This window comes from Chelon labrosus, assembly GCF_963514085.1.
Source record: "Chelon labrosus genome assembly, chromosome: 8".
Taxonomy (NCBI): Eukaryota; Metazoa; Chordata; class Actinopteri; order Mugiliformes; family Mugilidae; genus Chelon; species Chelon labrosus.
In genome coordinates this window covers 10164287-10186837 of record NC_140358.1, presented here as the reverse complement: position 1 = coordinate 10186837, position 22551 = coordinate 10164287, and the positions used below count along the sequence as shown (strand labels likewise).

General features: G+C 41.2%; 1 protein-coding gene across 2 annotated transcripts; it reads left to right on the top strand.

The window, feature by feature from the left end:
* The first annotated feature begins 171 nt into the window (after nt 1–171).
* On the top strand, nt 172–21971 carry mbnl3 (muscleblind-like splicing regulator 3). 2 transcript variants are annotated; one of them, XM_084549343.1, is made up of 8 exons: nt 172–398; nt 6082–7091; nt 13126–13290; nt 13819–14022; nt 14116–14355; nt 16113–16266; nt 20366–20460; nt 21836–21971. In XM_084549343.1, exons 2-8 carry the CDS (start codon nt 6918–6920, stop codon nt 21836–21838), a joined length of 1035 nt encoding a protein of 344 aa, XP_084405469.1. In that variant the 5' UTR covers nt 172–398; nt 6082–6917; the 3' UTR covers nt 21839–21971. The 2 variants fall into 2 exon arrangements, with proteins under 2 accessions (XP_084405469.1, XP_084405468.1); XM_084549342.1 differs by having other exon boundaries at nt 21839–21965.
* The last annotated feature ends 580 nt before the right edge of the window (nt 21972–22551 follow it).

The window sequence follows — 22551 nt, the reverse complement described above, 5'->3', positions numbered from 1 at the left end:
TTCCTGGTTTAACCTACCTGCCAGGTGTTAAGTACTTTCATACCTGTCGTGCCTTAGTCGTGACTCTGATCTAACAACGAAGCAAACACATACACACACTCCCTCTCGTCCAACTCCTCCCTCTGCATATTGCCCTCCCTCAGATTTTTTTTTTCCAAATCTGTTATCCGTTCAGTCTGTAGCAGCTAACACTTCAGCTGCCGTCCAGCCAGACCCCGCTTCTTCTTTCTTTCACTTCGCGGCGGCAACACGTTTTTTTTTTTTTTTTCCTTTGCTTATTTCTAGCTAGGTTATTTCCTCTCTTCCTCTCGGCAGTGCACAGCGTATTGCAGGTCAAAAGGACGTTTATGTGGGGGAGAATAGGAGAAGACGTTTGTATCCGTTTGGATTGTGAACAGGTAAGAGGCTGAGGACGTCTGGCGCAGTTGACTGTGCAGCGATATCAATGCAGCCGTGCGCATTTAAATAACTAGCTGAGGTGTTTTATACAAAATATACATTGCAGCTATTTAAAATGCTGCCTCCACTCTCGCCTGTTGCGTGTACGCTTACGGCTTGCTTTGTTATTATTAAATAAGGGTTGTAATTTCGGTGTTATGCACATGCACAGTAGTAATGTACATGTACATTTCACATGCTTCAGGTCTGATTTCTTACTGTCTGGAGACAAACTATGCTGTCATAGTTTAGCCAGAGATCTGCACAGAGTGGTTTGGTTTAATAGTATTCTATTGCATATATTTAGGGCTAGTGTCGGTGTTTCTAGTACAAATTCTTCTGTCTTGCCAAAGAGTGAGAAATATCAGTGTCAAATAACTCCCTGTGTCACTTTGTTCGTATTAATACCGAGTTTAAATCAGTTACAGCTTTAGAACACCTGGAGGTCGACCCTGTTTGTCTGTCTGCAGGATTTTGCATGCACACATGCAGTCAGTGCAGGACGTTTAGTCTTGTCCTTGTTTGTCCTATAAGGGGTCAAACATTCAGGCCACCATTGCATACTGTATTATTACTACTTTCCCACACATAAAACACTGTATACACTCCTGGCGAATGTATTGCCATCATCTCGACCCACTTGAACAATACAGCCAGTCAAGACAAGTTCACGCGCTCTCCGGGCTGTGGACTATGTACCAGTCTAGCTAGTTTTTCTTTACTTAATATAAACACAGATAAACTGACAAACACACACACACACACACACACACAAGGGCATACGGCAGCACATTTCCCACATAACCTGTTTTCATTTCCCCTCTCACACAGACACACATTAACCGCCTGGCATCTTTTATGGTGCAAATAAAACCAGTCACCAATGTTGTAGCAGCACTAACAAATCAAAAATATAACTTACTGGCTCAGCTGCAGTATCAACAGTTTTTCCCACTTAGTTAACTTAATTCATTTTCTCACAAAGTTGATGTGAAACATCCAACTCAAACTGTGTGGCAAAGTGAAATCAAATCTCCAGGACCTACGCAGTTTTTATGAATGAAATAGGAAAGTTAAATTTAAGATGAATTGTGTTCAGGATATGTTCCTCCTGTATGATGAAATAGCCTTGTTGTAAGTCTGTGAAGGCTCTCAGTCATCCAGGTCATGGTATATTAAAACAAAGGTTCAAAAAAGACAACTGGACTTGTAGAGTTTTTTGAGAAGACGTTCCACCGCTCATCCGAGTGGCGGTGGAACTGAAGAAGCCACTCGGATGAGCGGTGAAACGTCTTCTCAAAAAACTCTACAAGTCCAGTTGAACCTTTGTTGGATATAGCCTTGTTGTATGTTAGCATCAGTGGGAGCTGTGGTGCTTTAATGAGCTGAAAGGATTACTAATACTTAACCTAATTACATCTCTCCCTCCCTTCAGACTGCTGGCTTTCACTCTCATTGTGATTTATGCTTTGCTCACCTTACGCTTTTGGATCAATCACCTGATCATTGATGTTTGCACGCATCCTTGTCACCACTCTTGAAATAATTGTCTGTTTACTGATTGATCATTTAGATCCATGTTTTTAGAGCTTACACAAACACATGAGCTCTCAAAATGGAATTTACCGTACTTTTAGATTTGGGGAAACTCCAAATTAAACTCCAGAAACTCCCAGATTCTCGTGTGAAAATAAAACAACACACAGATCCAGTCTGAAGGGTTTTCTCCAGTGTACGACTAGAGGGGGAACTTAACTATTCAATAATCATGTAAAAGAAAAGAGAACAGGAAAGAAGAGAGAGGGCATGTTCATTTCCAGTGTTAATCTGATAGTTTTAGTGGTGTGAGGCAGCAAGATGCAGGGTGGCACACGGCCTGTTCATCAGCCATAATGCGTACGTCAGAGCTCTGGTGAAGGTTACGCTGTCGGTAGTCCTTTGGCGCACTGTGTTTGATGAGGGACGCAGTGCGCTGGAGTCAACAGCAGCCGCTCTCATCTGTCCTCCTTATGCTTCCTCCAGCCGAGTTCCACCTACACGTTAACCCATCGCCCCGGTGCAGACACCTGGAGGACAGGCAGCAATATGATGACTTTTAATAACTAGGGGAATCTGTATTTATTCACCATGCTGCGTCCCCGCATACAACTGCTTTTTGCTGCATTGTACAGGTCGGACAAGTTCAATGGACCAAGATTATTTCAGTACAAAATGTACACTCTTTAATACAGCTGGCTTTGTCATTAAGTGGTGAGACAGTTCAGCATTTTAGTGGCATATCTAAGAGGATCTGTGCATCAGAGCTGAAACTGCTCTTCAATAAGTTGATTGACAGAAAATGGTTTCGATCCATTTGCAACCAACAAAAGGCCAACAATGGTCAGGTGCTAGCTTTGTTGTTTCTTTTTATAATTTTGAGAGTTCCTCAAGTTTGTTTTCATCCTTTCTTGAATATAGTTTCATTTTACTTTAATTAACTTATTATTGGACAACACTGAGACAGCTGTGTGGGCTGCGACTGCAGAGTAATGTAGCATCAAGTCCTTGTCTCTTGATCAGTATTTAGCTAAAAGAGTAAACACATCCAACTTCTCTTTATGTTTTTCCCTACTCCGTCCTTTTTCTTCATCTACCTCCCATCTACCCATTTCCTCCTTGGCTATTTGTTCTGCACGTATATCATCTGGCCTCCTCGTGTTTGATCTCTGTTGTTGTGTTGTGCAATAGAGCAACTTGGCAATAGATACTTCCAACTGATACTGTCTTCATGCTCAGCTTCTAAATGTTGGAAAGATCTGGTTGCATTAAGGAATTCAGTTATGGATGGCTGCGGCCCAGGTGGTAGAGAGGGGTTGGTTGCTAATTGCAGGGTTGGTAGTTCAGACTCTGGCCAACAAAAGGCCGGTTCAGTGTCCCCGACCAAGACGTTGAACCTAAAGTTTCACCCAGTAGCAGGCGCACTGGTTTATGAATAGGTGATGGGGAGTTCTATAATTGTACTATAAGTTTTCTGAGGAACTTAATGTACTTTGGCTTTTATTGGTGCTATGAACATGTGTAGACTACTTACACTACGAAAGTCCGTCATTAACCCATGCTGTTTTGTACAGAACTGATAATGCCAAAATGAGGTTGCCATTTTTGGTTAGTAGTGGCATGTCAAGTGTTGAATAGTAAATATACTACAGACGTTTACATTTCCTTCAGAATGGATTGTGATCTGTTGAGTCTTCATGAGTATTTTATTTACTTCATGAGTAACATATTTTTATTAAATTTGAAAACCAGATACCTGCAAAATTGCTGACATTTGTGTTAAGGGCTAATTAACATACTAAACTAAAAGGCTGACGATGGTAAACATATATCTGCTTTACATGTGCTTGTTGTGTTATTGTACAGATTCTGCCATCCTGGTGCGTTTGGCTCCATGCACTGCTGTCTCAGTAAAGCCTCACAGAGCCATGAGTTTGGCTGTAGACCTGGTTTTGATAATCATTTCTGCATTCAGGCATAAAGTGGCAACACCCTCTTATGAGTAACTAATTAATAAAATGACTTCCTGAACTGAAGTGTCAGGGCTACTATCTCACAAATTGTTCTGTCTGAACAGGTTGCAACAAATACAACCCTAAAGTGGGCACGTCACTTTTAATCTACTTACATATTACTGCCTGGAATGATTTCTCTATTTTAAACCATCCCTCTTGTCTTCCAGTATCTCTAAAGGCCTTGATAGAGGCAAAGGCAAAGCTAAACAATTGGTGAAATTTTTGGCAGGGTGAAACTCCTGAAGTTTTACTGCGGCTTTTATCAGCAAATGAAAGGTCATCGCTATATATATTCAGAAGATACCAGGTGCAGTATAACCTGGGATGGCTCTGAAGGAGAGCCAGAATTGCAGCGAAGCTGTCCAGTCCAGGAACGGTTGTAATGGCAACTGTGCACCATTTGGTGTCTGCTGTGGCGGGAGTGAGGAGAGGAAGTGAGGAGCATTTTGATGATGTGGGTTGCATACTGTTGAGCTGCATCGTCAGGGCGTGCGTAAGCAAAGCCTCTCGACACTGACGTGGACCTGAATGCAGGACAGGCAAAGCTGCAGGAGGAATGCTTGTCTCGTCCCCCTTGAGAAAAGTTTCTATTGATCTGTTGGTAGGCTGGGAGGAGGAGGAGGAACAGACAAGCATAATGGTTAAGCAAGCAAAGCAATTGCTGTACCTGCTCATCTCTCATCCCTACCTGTTTTGTTTTTTTTTGTTGTTTTTTTGGCTGGGATGTGTCTTTGTTCTTGTGTATGAAGGTGGGTGTATCAAATCAGTTCCCACCTCCCCCTTATCCCTCCTTCTCCCACTCCACTGCGGTGTTCTCCTTCTGGGCTATGTATCTGCATGCACTCGTACACTCACACACACTCGTTCACTCACACTCTCCCCCCCGCTGCTTCCTCCGTCTGTGTCTGCCGCCATCAGACGCAGGGACTGATAATATCTGCTCCAACGCCCTCTCCTCCTCCTATTTTTTGCACTCCTCCTCTCCTGAATCTTGCCTATTGTTTGTTCACTTTGTGAATAAATGTGCAACTATAGCCTCAGGTTTATGCAGGATAGTGTTCCTTTATCTTTCATTTTCAAAGTCCAAAATGCAGTTTGGACTTTACCCTGCTGTGTCGAGCTAAATTGTAGTTTCATCTCTGTGTGTCATCTCACTGATTATTATCTGTATTCACTTAGTGTCCAGACACGTCACTCTACTCCCTGAGAGCTGCACAGCAGGCTGCATGCATCATCCTTACATCATACTGCAGTGTTGTCCTCTGTTTGAAAAAGACACAACGTGTACTCCTCCATGTCTGTGAGAAGAAACAGCTGTTTGGAGACCGCTCAGAGCAGTTGTACAGTTTGAATATTAGCATGTGGCTCAACCATGACTACCATGACTGTGCTTGTAGCCACGAAAAAAGCCAGAGGAACAAGGACAGGCTCTGTGAAGGGAGGAGCTGAGTTTTAAAATGCTCCGTCATTGGTCAGTGACGTACCCTGCCTGTTTGTAAAAGTCCGTCTGATTGGCTGTTGGTTTGCATCAAACAAAGCGGCTGCAGTTGTGAAGAATTACCCCTTCCCTTTGCTGCCCTGTCTCTCCTTTTCCTACTTCTTTCCTCCACATTAATAACTGTCTGGAAATCATCTGTTTCAACCACACGTGCCAGCTTTCACCACTTCAAGGACACCGTATATTGCAAGGTGATTTACGTTAAGTTAGTCAATTACTTTCTGCTCCGAGGAGCTCACGGGAGTTGAAGTGACGTCTCTGTCCTGCCTACAATCTCCCTCCATCCTCCCTCTCTCCCTCTCCCTCTCCCTCTCTCTCTCTCTCTCTCTTTTGTATCACTTAATCAAGACATAGCTTGCCCTTTCCTGTTCGTTGCTGCCTCCCTTCCTCCTGTGTGCTCTGCTGCCCTATTTGTTTGTCCTCGCTTTCTTCTCTTTGGCTCTTTTGCTTCCACCCTCCTGCCTCGTGGTCCTCGTCAGGCTCCGTTCAAACAAGCTCTGCACAAGGTTGTCGCTTTCCATTAACATTGTCTCCTCAACAGGCTGCTGTTTTCTTAAAGCTTTAAATTAATGTTTCTGTGTTTGCAATCCACAGCAAGGCAACAAGCAAGGACGTGCAGCAGAGACGCCAGTGAGGAAGATGACAACGGAAGAATAGAGGGAACGGGAAGGAGGGATGAGACGGAGACTGAAGTGAGAGGAGGAAGTTGAACTCCAAAGTGCCTACTGCAAGGATTCGTTGCGGGATTACAGCAGCCCAGGGCTCAGTGTATGTTTGGCCTTGAATGGAGGCTATATTTTATCCTGACAGCCCCAGAGCCATACATCCCACGTTGCTGAGCTGCAGTCTCGATATACTCTGAGCTGAGCAGCCGCCTCGTTTCATTACTGCAAGGACATTACCGCGTAAGGCTCTGATTCTTTTTTTTTTTTGCTCTACAGAAATCTTTTTAGTTTCTCTGCCACACAGATATAACTACAGTAGAGCAGTGACTGCCCCGGCCTTGGCCATGTTGACGTGACTGTACCAGTGACTTACTGTGGGTGTCATTTGGTACAGGTGAATGCACAGACACTCAGCGACACATCCAAGCATGCCAGAGTGATGTCCTCAGAGTAGTTTCCCTCTTTTTTCTTTCTTCTTCTGAGACAGAGCTGGTCTCTGCTCACAGTCAGCCCCCTCCATCTCACCCCAGTGAAACTTCAGCTGCCACTTTTCCCAGGAAAAACTAATAAACATCCCCCACAATACACCAGCCAAAGGGACTCGCGCCACTAAGGAAAAAACCTAAAATATTTTTGCTTCTGTTTCCTCTGTGCTTTGCTGGGGATTTTTTTTTTTCTTGAATCACTATTAGTCACCCTTGCTCTCATCAGACAGTTTTCCGTCCATCTGCCGGCACCGCTGCTCAGTGTTTGTGAGCATCTCTGATGGCTGTCAGCATGACCATGGGACGGGATACCAAATGGCTGACCTTGGAAGTGTGTCGTGAGTTTCAGAGAGGCACCTGCTCGCGATCTGACGCCGAGTGTAAGTTTGCACATCCCTCCCGGAGCTGTCATGTGGAGAATGGCCGAGTCATCGCCTGCTTTGATTCACTCAAGGTAACAGTCCCTGCCATTTTACAGCTTGTTTGTTTCTGTTTAGCCTGTGTCAGGTTTGTTGATGCCTTTTGGCTCTGCGTAGTATTATATGAGGTTGTGCTAATGGACATTTACACACAAACTCATCCACACATACAATCCAGGGTTTTCTAGAGTTTCAGATCTGTTGGTCCACCTTTAGGGAAACAGGAGAAGAGGCTACAGTACAATATATCATTTAAAGATTCATTGGGGTGAATGATTCAGAATATAGGTGATGTACGCCCTAAACAATATGTTGGTGGAAACCTTGTTAACTCTGTCAGTTATTGCTTCCCTTTCCCCCTGCGTAGAGTTTTCAACGCTTCATTCATGAACCAGCTGAAAATGACATATTTGTCCTGTCACCATACAGTCTAGATCAGTGAGTTTCAACTAATGTCATTCCATGATAGTTATATGTTGTAAGCTATGATACAGTGCATTTCAAAATTTCAAACTAGATATTTATTTTGCTGCATTAGATACCCTGCTATTTGTTTTAAATGATTCTAATGGAGTAATGGAAATATCTTTGTCTATGGAATTGGGAACATGTGTACCAGAAGTACCATCCTACAGTCCATATCATCAATCATTTGCATTAAAATCAGAAAATCATATTTAAAAAGCAACTTCATCTTGAAATGTTTGCATTAAAATACAAAAAAATGGGTTTATTAACCCCATGTGTTTGACAAAACAAGGATTTTTTTTCTTATTTTGTAGAATATTTATATATATTTATTTTTTTATAAAATTAGTGTTTGAGATCCAGAGAGTTGAGTTTCATTAGTCTTATTGCTCTGTCATTTCTCCGTCGTCAAATGGAAATTGCTGGAACAAATGTGGTTGCGTGGCTTAGGATTTTCACAATAAAATCTGTGTGTCATGATTGATGCTCAAGTGGCAACCCAATATTATAAACAGAAAATTTACAAAGTGATTATTTCTTGTTTTGAGTGAATATGGACTGACGGGAGGGTAAACAGATTCTTGACAAGAAATATCAGATTTGTCTTAAGTTAATATTGGACTCTCACTGTGCCAATGCAGATATATATTTCTATTGCTTACTCTAACAGCACTAACTAACACTAGCCCAGTTATTTAGCTAAGCTGCATTGTTGCTTTCTTTACCTGTAGTTTTAAAATCTTGCATTCATTTAAAGCTGAACTCAAACATATATTTCACAGGTGTCTGATTACTGATTACTGTCTGGTTACTAAGCATTAATCATCACCTTTGAGTTAGTCAGAATCAATTATTTTCATGCTAATGCTCTACTGTGCTTTAAACCAGTCAAGCTGACATTTGATTTTCTATAACTAACACAACATCAGAAGAATGTCTTGTGGTTATCAGGATATTTATTGCTTCATTCGGCCCAGGCGTAGTTCCTCATAAAGCTGCTCTGCTGATGGTCTGTTCCTCCCCCACCACTGATGTGGGCTAGTCGGTCGTGCTGCTTCAACATCACTGCAGCTGCTGTCCTGACTCTCATCCTTTCTTCACCACCACAGAGCACTACTCAAAGATCGTGAAAAAAACTGTTTGAGTAGTGATGACGCGTTACTGTATGTTTGAGAAGTTTCAACCATCAGTGGCCGATTATGCTAAAATCAAGAATGGACCGTTGCTATGTGTGCGTGTGTGTGCATGCCTCTGGATGCATGTGTGTTTGTTGGAGGTTTTGCAGTGAGAGAGTGAGATCCAGACAAGGGGCTTTCTGTCTGAGTGCAGCTGCTGTCTCCTCGTTTATTGAGTTAGAATTTATTATTCAGCCATTTTTCTGTGTTATGTCCTCCAGAGCATGGAGAGAGAGAGAGAGAGAGAGAGAGAGAGAGAGAGGGGGCCTAGCAACAGCACAGGAGTGCATACCCATTGGATAGTTTGATCTTCCTGAGTGGCACGGCTGTTTTTAGCACAAAGCAACAGCCTGGCTCTGTACTGGTTACATTGACGGAAGAAAGAGGCGAGCTGCTTTGTACCAAAGTCACTGAAAGCGCATTAAAGGCCATGTTTGGTTGTTTGAAGCACTGGGGTCATGTTGTTAGTTTGACAGAGATCTGAAGTTGTTGGCAGTTGAAGGTCAAACCAGTTTCTTCATCAGGGGTTGCAGCAGAGCTGTAGTGCCAGCACATTATGTCCACAGCCACCTCGGTGCTTCTGCCCTCATTGTTGTACAGGATTATACTCAGCTGACAATTGTTGTTTTCGGTCAACTGACTAGAATAAAAAAAAACAAAGACACACCATGCTCTGTACCTAACACGGCTGCTCTACAGCATCACTCCTTCCTCCTGCTCTCCACCCACCACTCCCTGCATTGTTAATTTTTATGGATTTATCTGCTAATGGCTTCCCTCCTCACTGTCCCTCCCATATCTGGCATCTCCAGGCTGGTCCAAGCCGACCACTGTCATTCACTGTTGCTCCTCCATTAGCTCTGTCTAGTCGCTCTGAACCTGCTGCAGGGGAGGGAGGGAGGGAGGGGGGGAGGGAGGAGCTCGTTGCTTAGTTCCCTTTACCTTGTTAACCAGAGTGCAGTTGTCATTTCAAATGATTAGTGTGGACATCACATCTGCCCAGCATCAACACACAGTAGGTACAATAGCCGTGCTGCCTATGAATGACACCACTATTGGGTTTCTGCTGGACATATTGTAAGCATGGATGAATCCACAGAATACTTTTGCACATAATACATTTTTTTGTTCTATAAAATAATAGATACGAATCCAACACAAGTTCTCTTCGGTACAATTAGACACCGAGTTTACTATCATATAAGATGATGATCGGTTGCTATGGCTACCAAAATATAGAAATCCTAATATTCGAGAGACTGGAATCAGAACATTTATATACGTTTTGTGTGATCATGCTAACATTTGCTAATTAAAACTCAAACATAGAGCTCACCTGAGGCTCGTAGGCGGTTTTGCAGATGTTTTGTCACGATTACAGAACAAGTGAAAATTCATACCTGAATGCCAAAGTGTGGTTTTGATAGTGTGACCTGCAGGGATGTCCGTCCTTCAAACGATTGAGATATGTCCTAAAAAAAGATAGCAAGTCTAAAATTAAAGATGTCTGTTGATCAGCTAATTGATTATTTGACAAAGTCTTCATCGCTACATGGCTGACATGTAGACTGAGCCCAGACTTTGGTGAGCTGCACTTTTAACTAAAGAAAACCATAAAGTGTGTCTCATTTTAATGTGGGGCTTAATACGGCTTTAAAAATATGTCTGCAGAGGACATATTTATTTATGTCCCTACTCTCTCTTCTTGCTGAATGCATCAACAGCACACTACTGTATGAACAGAGACTTTCTCTGTATTGCATAGTATGTTGCTATGGTTACCCAAAGGAGATTCCTGACCCAATACTCTCCTCAGCACCGCTTATTGTTGGCCTCCTTTGCTGCCCCGGTGATTATATATTTGTATCTGTATCCATGTTCATGCTGCCAGAGCTCAAAGTCAAACATTAGTTTAGTCCAAGTTTTGTTTTTTGAAGCACGCATTGCATGAAGTGCACCATTTGGCTCATTAATGGGTGCTCTTTCTTTCCCTCTGAGGTGGAGCGGTCATGTTGGGCTCTTGGGACTCACTCTTCATTACAGACTCATCCCTAAACACACAGGGCACTGACGCAAAGCTTGTTTGCATCTCCAATGTAGGTGGGAGTGTTTGTGTAAACGTGTATACCATCCTGACCGGTTTTCAGCCGGCTGTGTGTGAGGCTGTGTGAATGGATGCTGCTGTAAGAAACACTGCGGTTTCCTCTTGTCTTATACGTGTCCTCCTCATCTGAGAGCGACATCATCCATCGTCGTCAGAGTCTCTGCGTCATGACGTCAGTTTGTCCTCAGACTCTGTCAGTTGTACAGCTTTGGCCACGATCACCTAATAGGAGCTGGTTTGTGTGGGTGTGGTTTGGTGACGAGGCCTGTGGCTGACACTCGGTGGAGGTAGTTTAGCAGGTTAACAGCTCATCTGCAGGGGGGGACTGCTGCCGTCGACCCAGGGGGTTTAATGTAGACTGCAGTTTCTCCTCTGAGTGCGCGATGACCTGCAGTGTTCCTGCAGCACCATCTTCACCTTCCCCAGTCTGAGGGAAGGACACTGCTGAGACAAATGAATTACCTTAAGAAAAAATCTGATTTAATATTTGTCAAAAGGCCAAAATGATAAATATGAAGGTTTGCATGTATTCATTAATGTGGCGTGTAGCCATGGCTGCTGATGTGGGATAGCTTTTCATCTAAAACTGAAATAAAATAAATCAAAGCAGTTTGATACGTTCAGTCCTGTGAGGACTTGAAACATTTTACAGAAATATTAAAACTTAAAATTAATTAAATTAGATTTCAAATGTTACGAGACAATTAATTAAAGTAAATCCACATATTATTTACTAGTAATATTAGCATAATTTGCATTAAATTGTTCAGCTGACTCATCATCAGTTAATTTATAATCTAAAACACTGCTGATCCCATTGCGCTCTCTCTCTCTCTCTATTTCATGTAAATGGCAACAACTTGCTTCAAAATGTGTAAGATTTTATGAGGTTATGTCATCGTTTACATCTGCATTTGCTGAATGAACCTTTGCGCTCATTTTCAAATTGAAAACCCAGCAGCTGCACTCTGGCTGCTCGACCAACACGTTCCAAGCTGCTTTGTTAATGAATAGTAATGAATAGTGCTCTGTGTTCATTACATTATCATTTCTAACAAAGTCTCGTTGGGCCAGGTGTGTTTCGTAATGAACTGTAGGTATCTGAACACATTGTTCCAGCAGAAACGTGTGCTTGTTTGATTTATTCAAAAAGCTTCGTGTCGGATAAAACCCTCCACATGCTTGTAAAATTTAGCAAGACACTTCTTCACAGCTTCAGGTGTGCCGTTTAACTTCTGACGTTTGGAGGTGAGAATAGAGAAATTATAATCAGGCAATTTCCCAACTATGCTTTTTAAAGCTGGTGTGGAAATGAAGGCATGTGTTATACATTTTAGTCAAGTGCTTCTGAACTATTACACATTATACATATTGGACCTTTTACAACATTGCATCTGTTGGAGACTCCTAGCTGTTTGTTCTGTTGCTTATTAAGATAAGATCTGGTGAGTTTATAAATGATTATTTCTGTAATGTAAAGATTTGTTAAAACTAATTCAGGTAGCTCATACTGATCTAACACTGGCAGGGACCATTTTTCTACTGCAATACTTGAATAACTATCGATGTGGGACTACTGTATTGTGCTTTTTAGTTTTATATTAACTAGATACTTTCAGTCCTGTAACCACTATTATTTTTAAATACTATATTAACATAAAGAAATTAAAAGTTTCTATTTTCCATTTGGCTCTTCTTTAAGCAACACTTTTGGATACATACTTTTTACTCTCTCTTGAAACAAGGTTATTTTCGCACTGATATCTTCCAGGTGGAGGTACAGAATCTCTCGTACAGGACAGTGAGAGTTGAGCATATGTTTTCACTCCAGTTTTATCTGTTGTCTCAGTGTTTCTGCTTTGCTACCGTGGAAAAGTCCAAAGCTGGCTCCAATGCCACACCTGTCGTTTCACACAAAGCGTAAGGGCCCAAAATGTCCAATTTTGCAATTAATTTTGACTATACATACATTTTATATTATATAGTTCAATAGAAAATAGAAATTACTTAAATGAGTGCCAGTTAAGCTTTCAGATCTCTGTTCCTCTCAGATCAGCTGCACATTTCTCATGAATTATGCAACGTAAGCTCTTCAGGGGCTTCATTAGTACTTCATTTCACCAAAATTTACAAGACATGGTTCTTAGTCTGCTCTGAAAATGCACTTGATCCTTTATGTTTAGTTTAACAAATTGTATTTGATTATATGCATCAAGACATGCCCTTGGTTGATTTAGTTTCTCAATCACATTATTCTCAAGACCCTGCTAAGTGTCAGACTGTCTGCACGCTTTTACCCTCACCTTTCTTATCTCTTTTCAGGGGCGCTGCACGCGAGAGAACTGTAAATACTTGCACCCACCGCCGCACCTGAAAACCCAGCTGGAGATTAACGGGAGGAACAACCTAATCCAGCAGAAGGCCGCAGCAGCCATGTTGGCTCAACAGATGCAGTTCATGTTGCCTGGAGCACAGCTGCAGCCCATAGTGAGCGCAGCCCGTCCGAAAAACCTTTCCCTTGATGCAGCGTGTTTGAAATGATTTGTCAATATACTAATGCTGTACTGTGTGTAAATGTGAGTGATGCAATAATCCAGCAATAAGGAGGCTCCGATATTTCTGTTATCAAGTGGTTATGCCTGCAGTTAATCCTTTCTTCTTCTGTCCACTTATTAAGGCAAATTAGACAGAAAAATACAGCATACATATATTATTTAAATTTTAAGCCAATGTTTCCTGCTTAGATTTTGATACTATGCAGTTATATTCAGGAATAGTGATGGTGGATTTAGAAGGCAAAGTGAATAAAAGGGAATTTGCTGAATATATAATAATACACAGAATATATTACATATTATCCATGCTCAAGTTTTTGTCAGGTATAGTAGCACAGCTGTAGATTTGTTCCTGTCCCTGTAAACACACACAGCACTTGTTATGTTACCACCAAATCCCCTAAAGCCAGAGAAAGCTCTGCCATAAATTGTCTTCCTTTTGTTTCTGCGGTTCTCTCAGACAACATTCCCAGTGACACATTCCCTGGCAACAAATCCAAGTATGGCATTTAGTCCATATCTCAGCCACATGGGCCCAGCCATGGGCTTGATGCCTGAGCTGCTTCCCAGCACTCCCCTTCTGGTCCCTGGGAGTCCCACCAGCCTGGCAGCCATGGGGAATGGAACCTCAGCACAAAAACATGTGCGCACAGACAAGCTGGAGGTATGCAGCCTGCATGCAGTTGTTGTGTTTCTATGTTTGGCAAAAGTATGATGAAAGGTAAATGTTGACCGGTGCTCCCGCTGGCCCTGCCAGGTTTGTCGGGAATTCCAGCGGGGTAACTGCACACGTGGTGAGAGTGACTGTCGCTATGCTCACCCCCTGGAGGCTGGCATGGTGGACTGCAGCGAAAACTCCGTCATTGTCTGCATGGATTACATTAAAGGCCGCTGCAGCCGAGACAAGTGCAAGTACTTCCATCCTCCGGCTCACTTGCAGGCCAGGATCAAGGCTACACAACACCAAGCTAGTCAAAACACGACGTCTGCGCCCTTGGTGAGTCCTTCCCAACTCTGTGACAGAGACAAATACTGAAATCCCTTTGTTATTTTTACCAAAAAGTAAATATTAGTGAAGACTCTGATCATGTGAAACCTGTTGTAAGCCAAGTCAACCTTCGCCAAATATGTTTCACACAACGGTGCCCCTGAAACAGCAGCAGATTTTCTTATTTTATATTTGCATTTTGTTTCCTTATGCAATAAAGGACCAAGGTATCAAAGTATCCTGCTACGGACATTTTCAAATTAGATAGTGACGGTTTTCATCCATGTCTGTTACCGTATCTGAGTCTGGATCTATAATGAAGCCGCCGTCGAGGCCTAACGTTAGCAGTCACCTTTAACGTAATAAAGGCAGAAATGATGCAGAAAAAAAACAAGGAGTCAAAAAAGTGGATGTTAAAAATTGTAAAAAGAAAATAATTATAAACATTATGTTCAGTGTTAATACATACTACCATTTATTTCGTTTCATTTTTGTTACACAGATCCGAGATAAATCAGATGGTATAATTAAAATGTATTCATGGAACAGCCTGGCATAACATCCATCAACAATGTGCTGTGTGTCTTAAGTTTTATATCTACGGTGTATTTTACTAATATGAGTAATGCTGGATATCCATATCTTCTGCTGCAGTTTAATGTTTCAGCACCAGCCCGTTAGAGCAGGGGTCTTCAACGTTTTCCAGGCCAAGGACCCCCAATCTGATGGAGAGATGGAGCGGGGACCCCCTACTTATATATATATATTGTATAAAATTGTGTTTTATATTAAACCGGTCCTATAGTGCCTTGTAGAAATGTACCTTGTTGTTCTGCATTCAATACTAAGATATTAAAATAATAAACAGGTTAATATATTCATGTTTTTATTTTGAACATGCAAGGTACAGTGGTATGGGTGGCCGTGCCACTGCCATTTATAAACATACCTCAAACTGATACCTACCAAGATTATCAATGTCAGTCAATTGCATGTAACCATGCACAAAAAATATTGAAATTGACATTTTTAAAACATGTGCATATGCATACAATACTTAACTATAGCCTAACATTGACAGATTCATGTCTTAATTTTAAAGATACATGTAGTATGGGCAGTGAATCCTGTTTTGGCGTGTTAAAAATCGATCCATTTTTTCATTTCTCTCTTCAAAACAGCTGCCAGCTACTAGCATGAATGAGCTCACGGGGAACCTGACAGAGTGTGTCACATACGGCCTCGTGAGTGGCACAGCAGCATAGATCGTTTATTTACATCAAGATGGTTGACTCTGTTGCCGTTTATGATCACTACTATCAGGAAATCGCCCATAAATATATGTTATATAATAGTTAGAGCCTTGATTCTTTTCCCCATAATCCCCAAGCTGTATAACATTTAAAAAGAACTTCATGTGTGTTTAAAAAAAATTGTGGAGGTGAATATAAAAAAATGTCTAATCAATCAAAACATTTTCGCGACCCCCCTGCAGTACCTCCGCGGACCCCCTAGGGGTCGCGGACCCCCTGTTGAAGACCTCTGCGTTAGAGAATGAAAGCATAGCAATCCCATTTTGCTCTTGGCCTGACCTCTGGGCCTACGTCATTCCAGCTGGTCCTATAGACTACACTGCCCTCCTGTGGTGGTAGGAAACATCCACACCAGCTGGATGATTAGTCTGAAAAACACTGACACCAGATAATGGGGTTTCAAGTGCCTGAGCTGTTATTAAAGATAAAAATTTCTTTTCTTTATCTGGCCAGGCTCTTCCTCCAGGGGCCGTGCAGTCTCTACCAAAGCGGCAAATCTTAGAGAAGAGCAACGGAGCTGCTGCCCATGTCTTTAACCCCAGCATGTTCCACTACCAGCAAGCCCTGGCTAACATGCAGCTTCAGCAACCAGCCTTTATCCCCACTGGTGAGTTTCTGGACAGACACCAGTGTTTACCTGTCACACATTTAGGAGTTACCCTTGATTCACAAATCCTTGAAACTTTATCCAGAAATAATCTGTGCAGACAAATGCAGTGGTAGGGAACTGGGTAACAATGTGGGATACAAGGAATTACAGGTGTATTGGAATCAGGATACATGCTGCGTCCATTTCTTCTCTGGAGTCTAACCGCTTGCTTTTACCTCTGCTATTACGTTACGCTTCTCTTCCTTCCACTGTCCCCTGTGATGCTTTCATGTGATTCACTCTTGTTTGATGTGTAATAAGAGCAGTTGAGGCCTCAAACGAGGTTTGAATAAATATATTACAGTAAGTAGTACAAACAAATAGCTGACAAAATATGCATCAGAATGCCTTTATGTGGGAATACTGTTATATGGACGGGTGAGTGTTCTTATAATCAGTCATATCGGACGATGAAGATGTTGGAGGTCCTTTGATTTTGGTTGGAATTAGAAGTTGGTAGAAGAAAGTGGCAGCGTACAGTGTCATCAAAGAACAGACAACACTGAAAACGTCACCCTTCAGTTTAAACTGTATTAAATGTCCCATGAAATGGTTTGGAGTCTTCATTGATATGCGTTTCTGCATTCATTAAACTGTTGAGTTATTATTTAACAACAAAGGTATATCATTTAGGTTATTACATTAAGGTTTAATGTGATTATATTTCATTTCACAGTATTTATGTATTGTACTATACATTTCACTAAAAGCAATTAGAAAAGAAAAAAGAAGGTATCAACACAAAGAAAAATATTTTTGTTTCATGGGAAATATAAAGAAACTGTGACAAGTGAAAGGCTTGATGGCTGCCAGGCATGAATTAATGATAAGCCAGAGTTATGCAGCCAAAACACCCACACTGTACCTGTGCTCAACAGAAAGTATATCTGCCCATTCTTTCTTTCTTGGTTTTTGAGTGGCCATTACTGCATTATAAAAATACCAATCAGCGCTGTCATATCTTTTCCCTGTCTTAACAACTTGTATCCGTGTGTCTTAATGGCACTCTGGCACGAGTTTGCAATAACTGCAGCAGTGTTGATGTTGCTTGTGTTGCCTGCACTAACCTGAAACCTTCAGACTTGCCTTGATCTGCTGTTGTCAATTATACCTTCTTCTTACTAATTTTCCTTCTTGTTGTCCTCTTGCTGAACATCTCTTCTGCTCTCATCTGAAACTTGTTTTGTGTTTCATGGCAGGGTTAAAGTACCAGGATTAAATATTGCAGATGATATTAAATTGCAGGTGCAGATGTTATTGCTTCATTTCTGTTTGCTTTCATATCTTTGATGTCAGTGGTCAACATGGAGCGTTGGAACCTTTAAGGCACACCTAGCCAACGGCCAGTGAGTTTATGGCTGTAGTTTTGGCGGTGTGTCCTGTTGGCACTAGTTGGACCAATTCAGCAGGTTGAGTCAGAGTTGGAACGAGTTGAAGAGAGAGATCATCTGACTGGCTGATCATCACCAGAGCTCGCAAGAAAAGTTTAAAGTGCACGCAGAAGGCTTTTCTAGTTTTACATCTTCTTCTTATTTGAACAACTGATTATCTAAAATGAATAAACTGCAGCTCAACTGATCATCATGATTCAGGAAAATCCAGCTCTGTAACAATGGTTTGCTCCTCCTAGCTTCTTGGCCTCCCAGCTAATAGTACCTATTCAAGTTTTCCCCTTTGAATGATGAATACTGACTACTGCCACCAGCACATGCTTGTAGTGTATGTACCAACAGGCCTTTAGCTGTAGTCTTTGCAGTGTGTTCAAGTGCTGTATGTGTACATGCAGGTGAAGCCAGCTCAGGTAGCTCAGGGAGGGCTACTGGCAGCAGAGGGCCGTTGGGAAAAAGAGGAAGTGGAGTCACTGTAGGCAAAACCCAAGCAGCCTCCCGTCAGTGCCTGGACCTAGTGGGGAGGGGACTAGCTATAGTCTATCCCTGCACAGACCTCACATGTACCAGCCCCCTTAGACCTCCCAGAAGCTAAGCTTAACAGGTCTCAACTAAGATGTGTAGCACTGGATTGAAAGGGAGTTTTAAAGAGGTTTTGGTAGATGTGTGATCCAGATATCTACAAAAGATACCAGAATATTCTAGTTTAATCGTTGAAAATGAGATCACGTCTGAGACAGCTGCTAGCCTTGCTAATGTTTTCATACAACAACAGTATGATGAGTCTGTCTGTTGCTGTTAAATGGAAAATAGATTATTTACAACTGTTGTTATTGTTGTCCACCTCTCTGTTTTGTTTCTTTTGGTCCAATTGTGAGTTGTCCATCCTACAGCAGGTCTCCAGTGATTTAATATTACACTTCAATAATGTTGAGTCACTCAGATGGATTCAAGTAAAATGGTCTAGTCTGAAGAAGGAATGGTCGACATTGTCTGACTTCTTTGCTGTCTAGCAACATTAGATGAAAAATCACGTAATACAACCAAACGTCTTTTCATTTGACCTTGCACACCTGGAAAATGTGAAATCCTTGGTTTCAGTGTATAATACAACTTTTCTGTTAAACAGGTGACCTATAGTCAGATGTGAGTTGGGTGTGGCAGTGTTGGAATTAAATTCACCAAACTAATAAAAATGTTGTTCCAAAATGGTGTTCCTCCTCAACATATGGCAGAAGTGTGACAGAGATGTCCATTAAACATGGTGTATATTTCCACACAGTTCATCAAAGGCAGCAGAAATGAAAACCCCTGTAGGGATGGACAAAGATTGTGTTTCAATGTCACAAAAAATCCCAGGACACTTAACTGGTTCACCGTACTCTACTCCATGACACCAGTCTGGTGTAGTGAGCCTTCAAGCTGGATGTTAAGACCAACAATGATCAATGCACATACTGACGTGTTTGACTCAGAGTGAATATTATTAATCATGTCCAAACAAAACATAGTAAGTCAGGGAACCTTACCAATACCACACATTTTATACTAAAATTAAAAATTAAATATCATGTCCTTTTCTCAAAGAGTTTTTAGAAATATTTTGCATCATTAAACATTTTATTAGAGAGAAATCATTTAGGTCTATTTTATGTACAATAAAATCTTCACACTTCTGCATAACCTATACGCTAACTCCCAATGCTCCTAAATGTGCTTTTATTTAACTGTCATCATTTGTTCCAACAAATAATTTGAAAGTGAAACTGTGCCATGTCACGTGCAGTATTTGTTGTGTTGTGCGACTGGATGTCCATGTTGATCAAGCTTGTCCCAGTGAGATAGATAAATATTCCCCCTGTTTACCAGAATACGTGGGTACTGGGAGGAAAACATTGTCTTTCTACTGTTACTATTTTCTCAAACTTAAAACAACTCCTCCACAAACGGACATTATATAGTTGTTTTCAGATTTAGCATTAGTCCGTGACTACTGAACGAACTATAATTTGTCCCAAAACATTACTTTTGGTTTTAGTTTGTAATAAATATGCTGATAGAAAGTAAATTTAAAACGACGAGACCAACTGGAATTTTTCACTAAATTAATGTCAAATTACAAGTACATGAAAATAGACATTTTCTCTGCTGATTTTAAATAGAAATAGTCGTGTATTCACCTTACAGGACTATTTCTGAAAAGAAATTTCTGTCACATTATAAACAGTATATGTTACTGTAAAATACTTTTTTCTTATGGTTCATTTGCTCCCTCCATACACATGCTCCGCCCATTGAATACAATTATCAGATACTCCCGTCTGATTAGATTGTATGACTGTGTATTGCCTTATTTGTTTAACTACCATTTGTTGGTGAACAAAGCTTTTTCTTTTATTTTGTAACCGGTTGGCTAATTAAATATGTAATTTTCTTTACGTCTTGTTTTTGCATGTGTCCTGATACTTGTTCAAATTCATCCTGGCAATATCACTTGACTTGTGCCATGACTTTTGATCCGACACATTTTGCCATGGTAACCATATCATTCCTGTCCCCCCCCCCCCTTCCTCCTCCTCCTCCTCCTCCTCCTCCTCCTCCTCCTCCTCCTCCCCCTCCCCGCCCACATCCTCGTCTTCTGTCTTTCGTCTGACTCGCCTGAATAAAAGTTCCCATGATGCACGGTGCCACCACCTCCACTGTTTCGTCGGCCTCGACCCCAGTCACCAATGTTCCTTTCGCTGAATCTGCCGCCTCGAATCAGGTTTGCTCCTTCGTTTCAGTTCTCTATTATTTTAGCTCTGTAGGTCTTGATCAGTCTTTTTTTTTTTCATCGAGCTAAAGAAACATCTGCTTGTGTCTCATGTTTTACGTTGACATTTCATGTGTCTTTGTTTTTCAGTCTGTTGTCATGTGAGCAAATGAAAACTATTGGTTTGAGAGGAACCTTTAAATAAGCAACTGTTTTGTCTAAATGTCTTAGTCTGATGTTGAACCATTTCATCTCTGTCTTTATGGTTGCTCTGTTCGATCTATTGACACACAGTATGTGGTCTTGCAAACCTTCACTAATGGAAATTGCAGTTTCAAAAATACTAACAGCATTGTTAAAAACATCAACTGACATCATTTGATACTCTATTAAGTCTCTTTTAGCAAAGATAGCTTTTCTCAACAAATGGTCACAACTTTTGTTTCATCTTCTTCCCATGTTCCTGAAATAGATTGCAGTAATCCAGAACAGATGCCTGTTACTGTCGTTCGATCTGGTCTGAGTATAATTGGGAACATTATGATCAAGCGGAATAAATGTGTGTTCAAACTCTGGCAACCTAAATTTCAATGTATGCATTTAGATTTCAGTGAAGAAGAGATAAAATGCTCAGTTTTACAATGTAGCTTCATGAAGCCATAAAGACTGAGATTACTGAGGAGTTAAGGATGTAGTATGTTTATAATAACATCAGCCCCTAATAGGATTAGTATTAGTTTGCCACAATTGACTTTCATGATTTTAAAAAATGGCTTCAACGCTTTTTTTAAACAGCTTTAGAAGAAAAACTTAACATTATCATACTTGTTTCTGTTTCTGCCCTTATTTTTCCAATGATCCAGCTCAGAAAAGGAACCATCTTTTCCTCCATAAATTTACTGCTGTTCATTTTTGTGCATCACGAGAACTTAAACATCGACGAACATAAAGCATCACTTGTTTTTGTTGATGTACCTGTTGTCATATAATTTTATAAGACACTCACTGACTTCAAATGACGTGAGAACCATAAGAGAAAAAAATAAAACTTTACTATATTTACTATAAAGATCAGGTGACTTTTAATCCAGTATCAGGTCAAAGATGCTTTCCGTTTTTTCCTCTGTCTGATAAAGACCTGAAAAATCTTCAGCCTGAATAAAGACGTTTATGACATTTAGTTGAAACTCTCAAAATATTGTCCTTTTAACACTGACAGTACCTGTATCCATGAAAACAACCTCAGCACTAGCTTGACCATCTTCCTTGGTCGCAATCAAAATGCTAAACATGCTAACTAACAACATTAGCCTTCTTGTGAAGGTTATAAACATACATTTAATACCCCCCACTCTCTCTCTCTCTCTCTCTCTCTCTCTCTCTCCAGTAGACCCCTCGGAGCTTTTGACCTCTGATCCATTGGAGCTCCAGTGCGTTCCCATGGAAACCCATTACTGTCCTGTTCCCAAACTGCTGGTGGCGGCTCCAGTGGCACTAAACTCAGTAAGCCTTTCCCGAAACCCCAGTTAAAGTCCCTGAAACCTGCGCACTGCAGCATGTGCCTCACCTACAGCGCACACCAACTGATTGACAATGTGAAACTTCTTATACGACAATATGAAACTAAGAAAGCTGCGACGGTTCATGCAATACAAGCCTGGACGTGTTACTGTTGCTTTACAGCAGCCACCCTGATGCATACTGACTCGATCAGGCTGAGCAATAGAGCTCCCTAGTTCTTAGAGCCATACATCCCCACACCTTAAAAGTGCAGCAGACATGTGCACAGAAACACACACACACACGTTTAAGACTAAAAGCCCTTTATGGGTTGGAGCCATCACACGAGGCGACCCAACACATTTTGACTGTTCCAAAATCAGAAACTCTGAAAACTTAATTGTGGAAATTCACACCATTTGAGCTGCAGACGTCTCTGCCACTGGTCTACAACCATGACATGTTTGTGTTGCATATCATGTCATGTTTACGTGTCAAGATGATTACAAATGTAACATTTGTGTTGTAACATGTATAGTTTGTTCTCATGGTCTCATGAAATGTCAGTAAGGAGTTGTTGTTCATTTGTTTGTGCCTTTGATT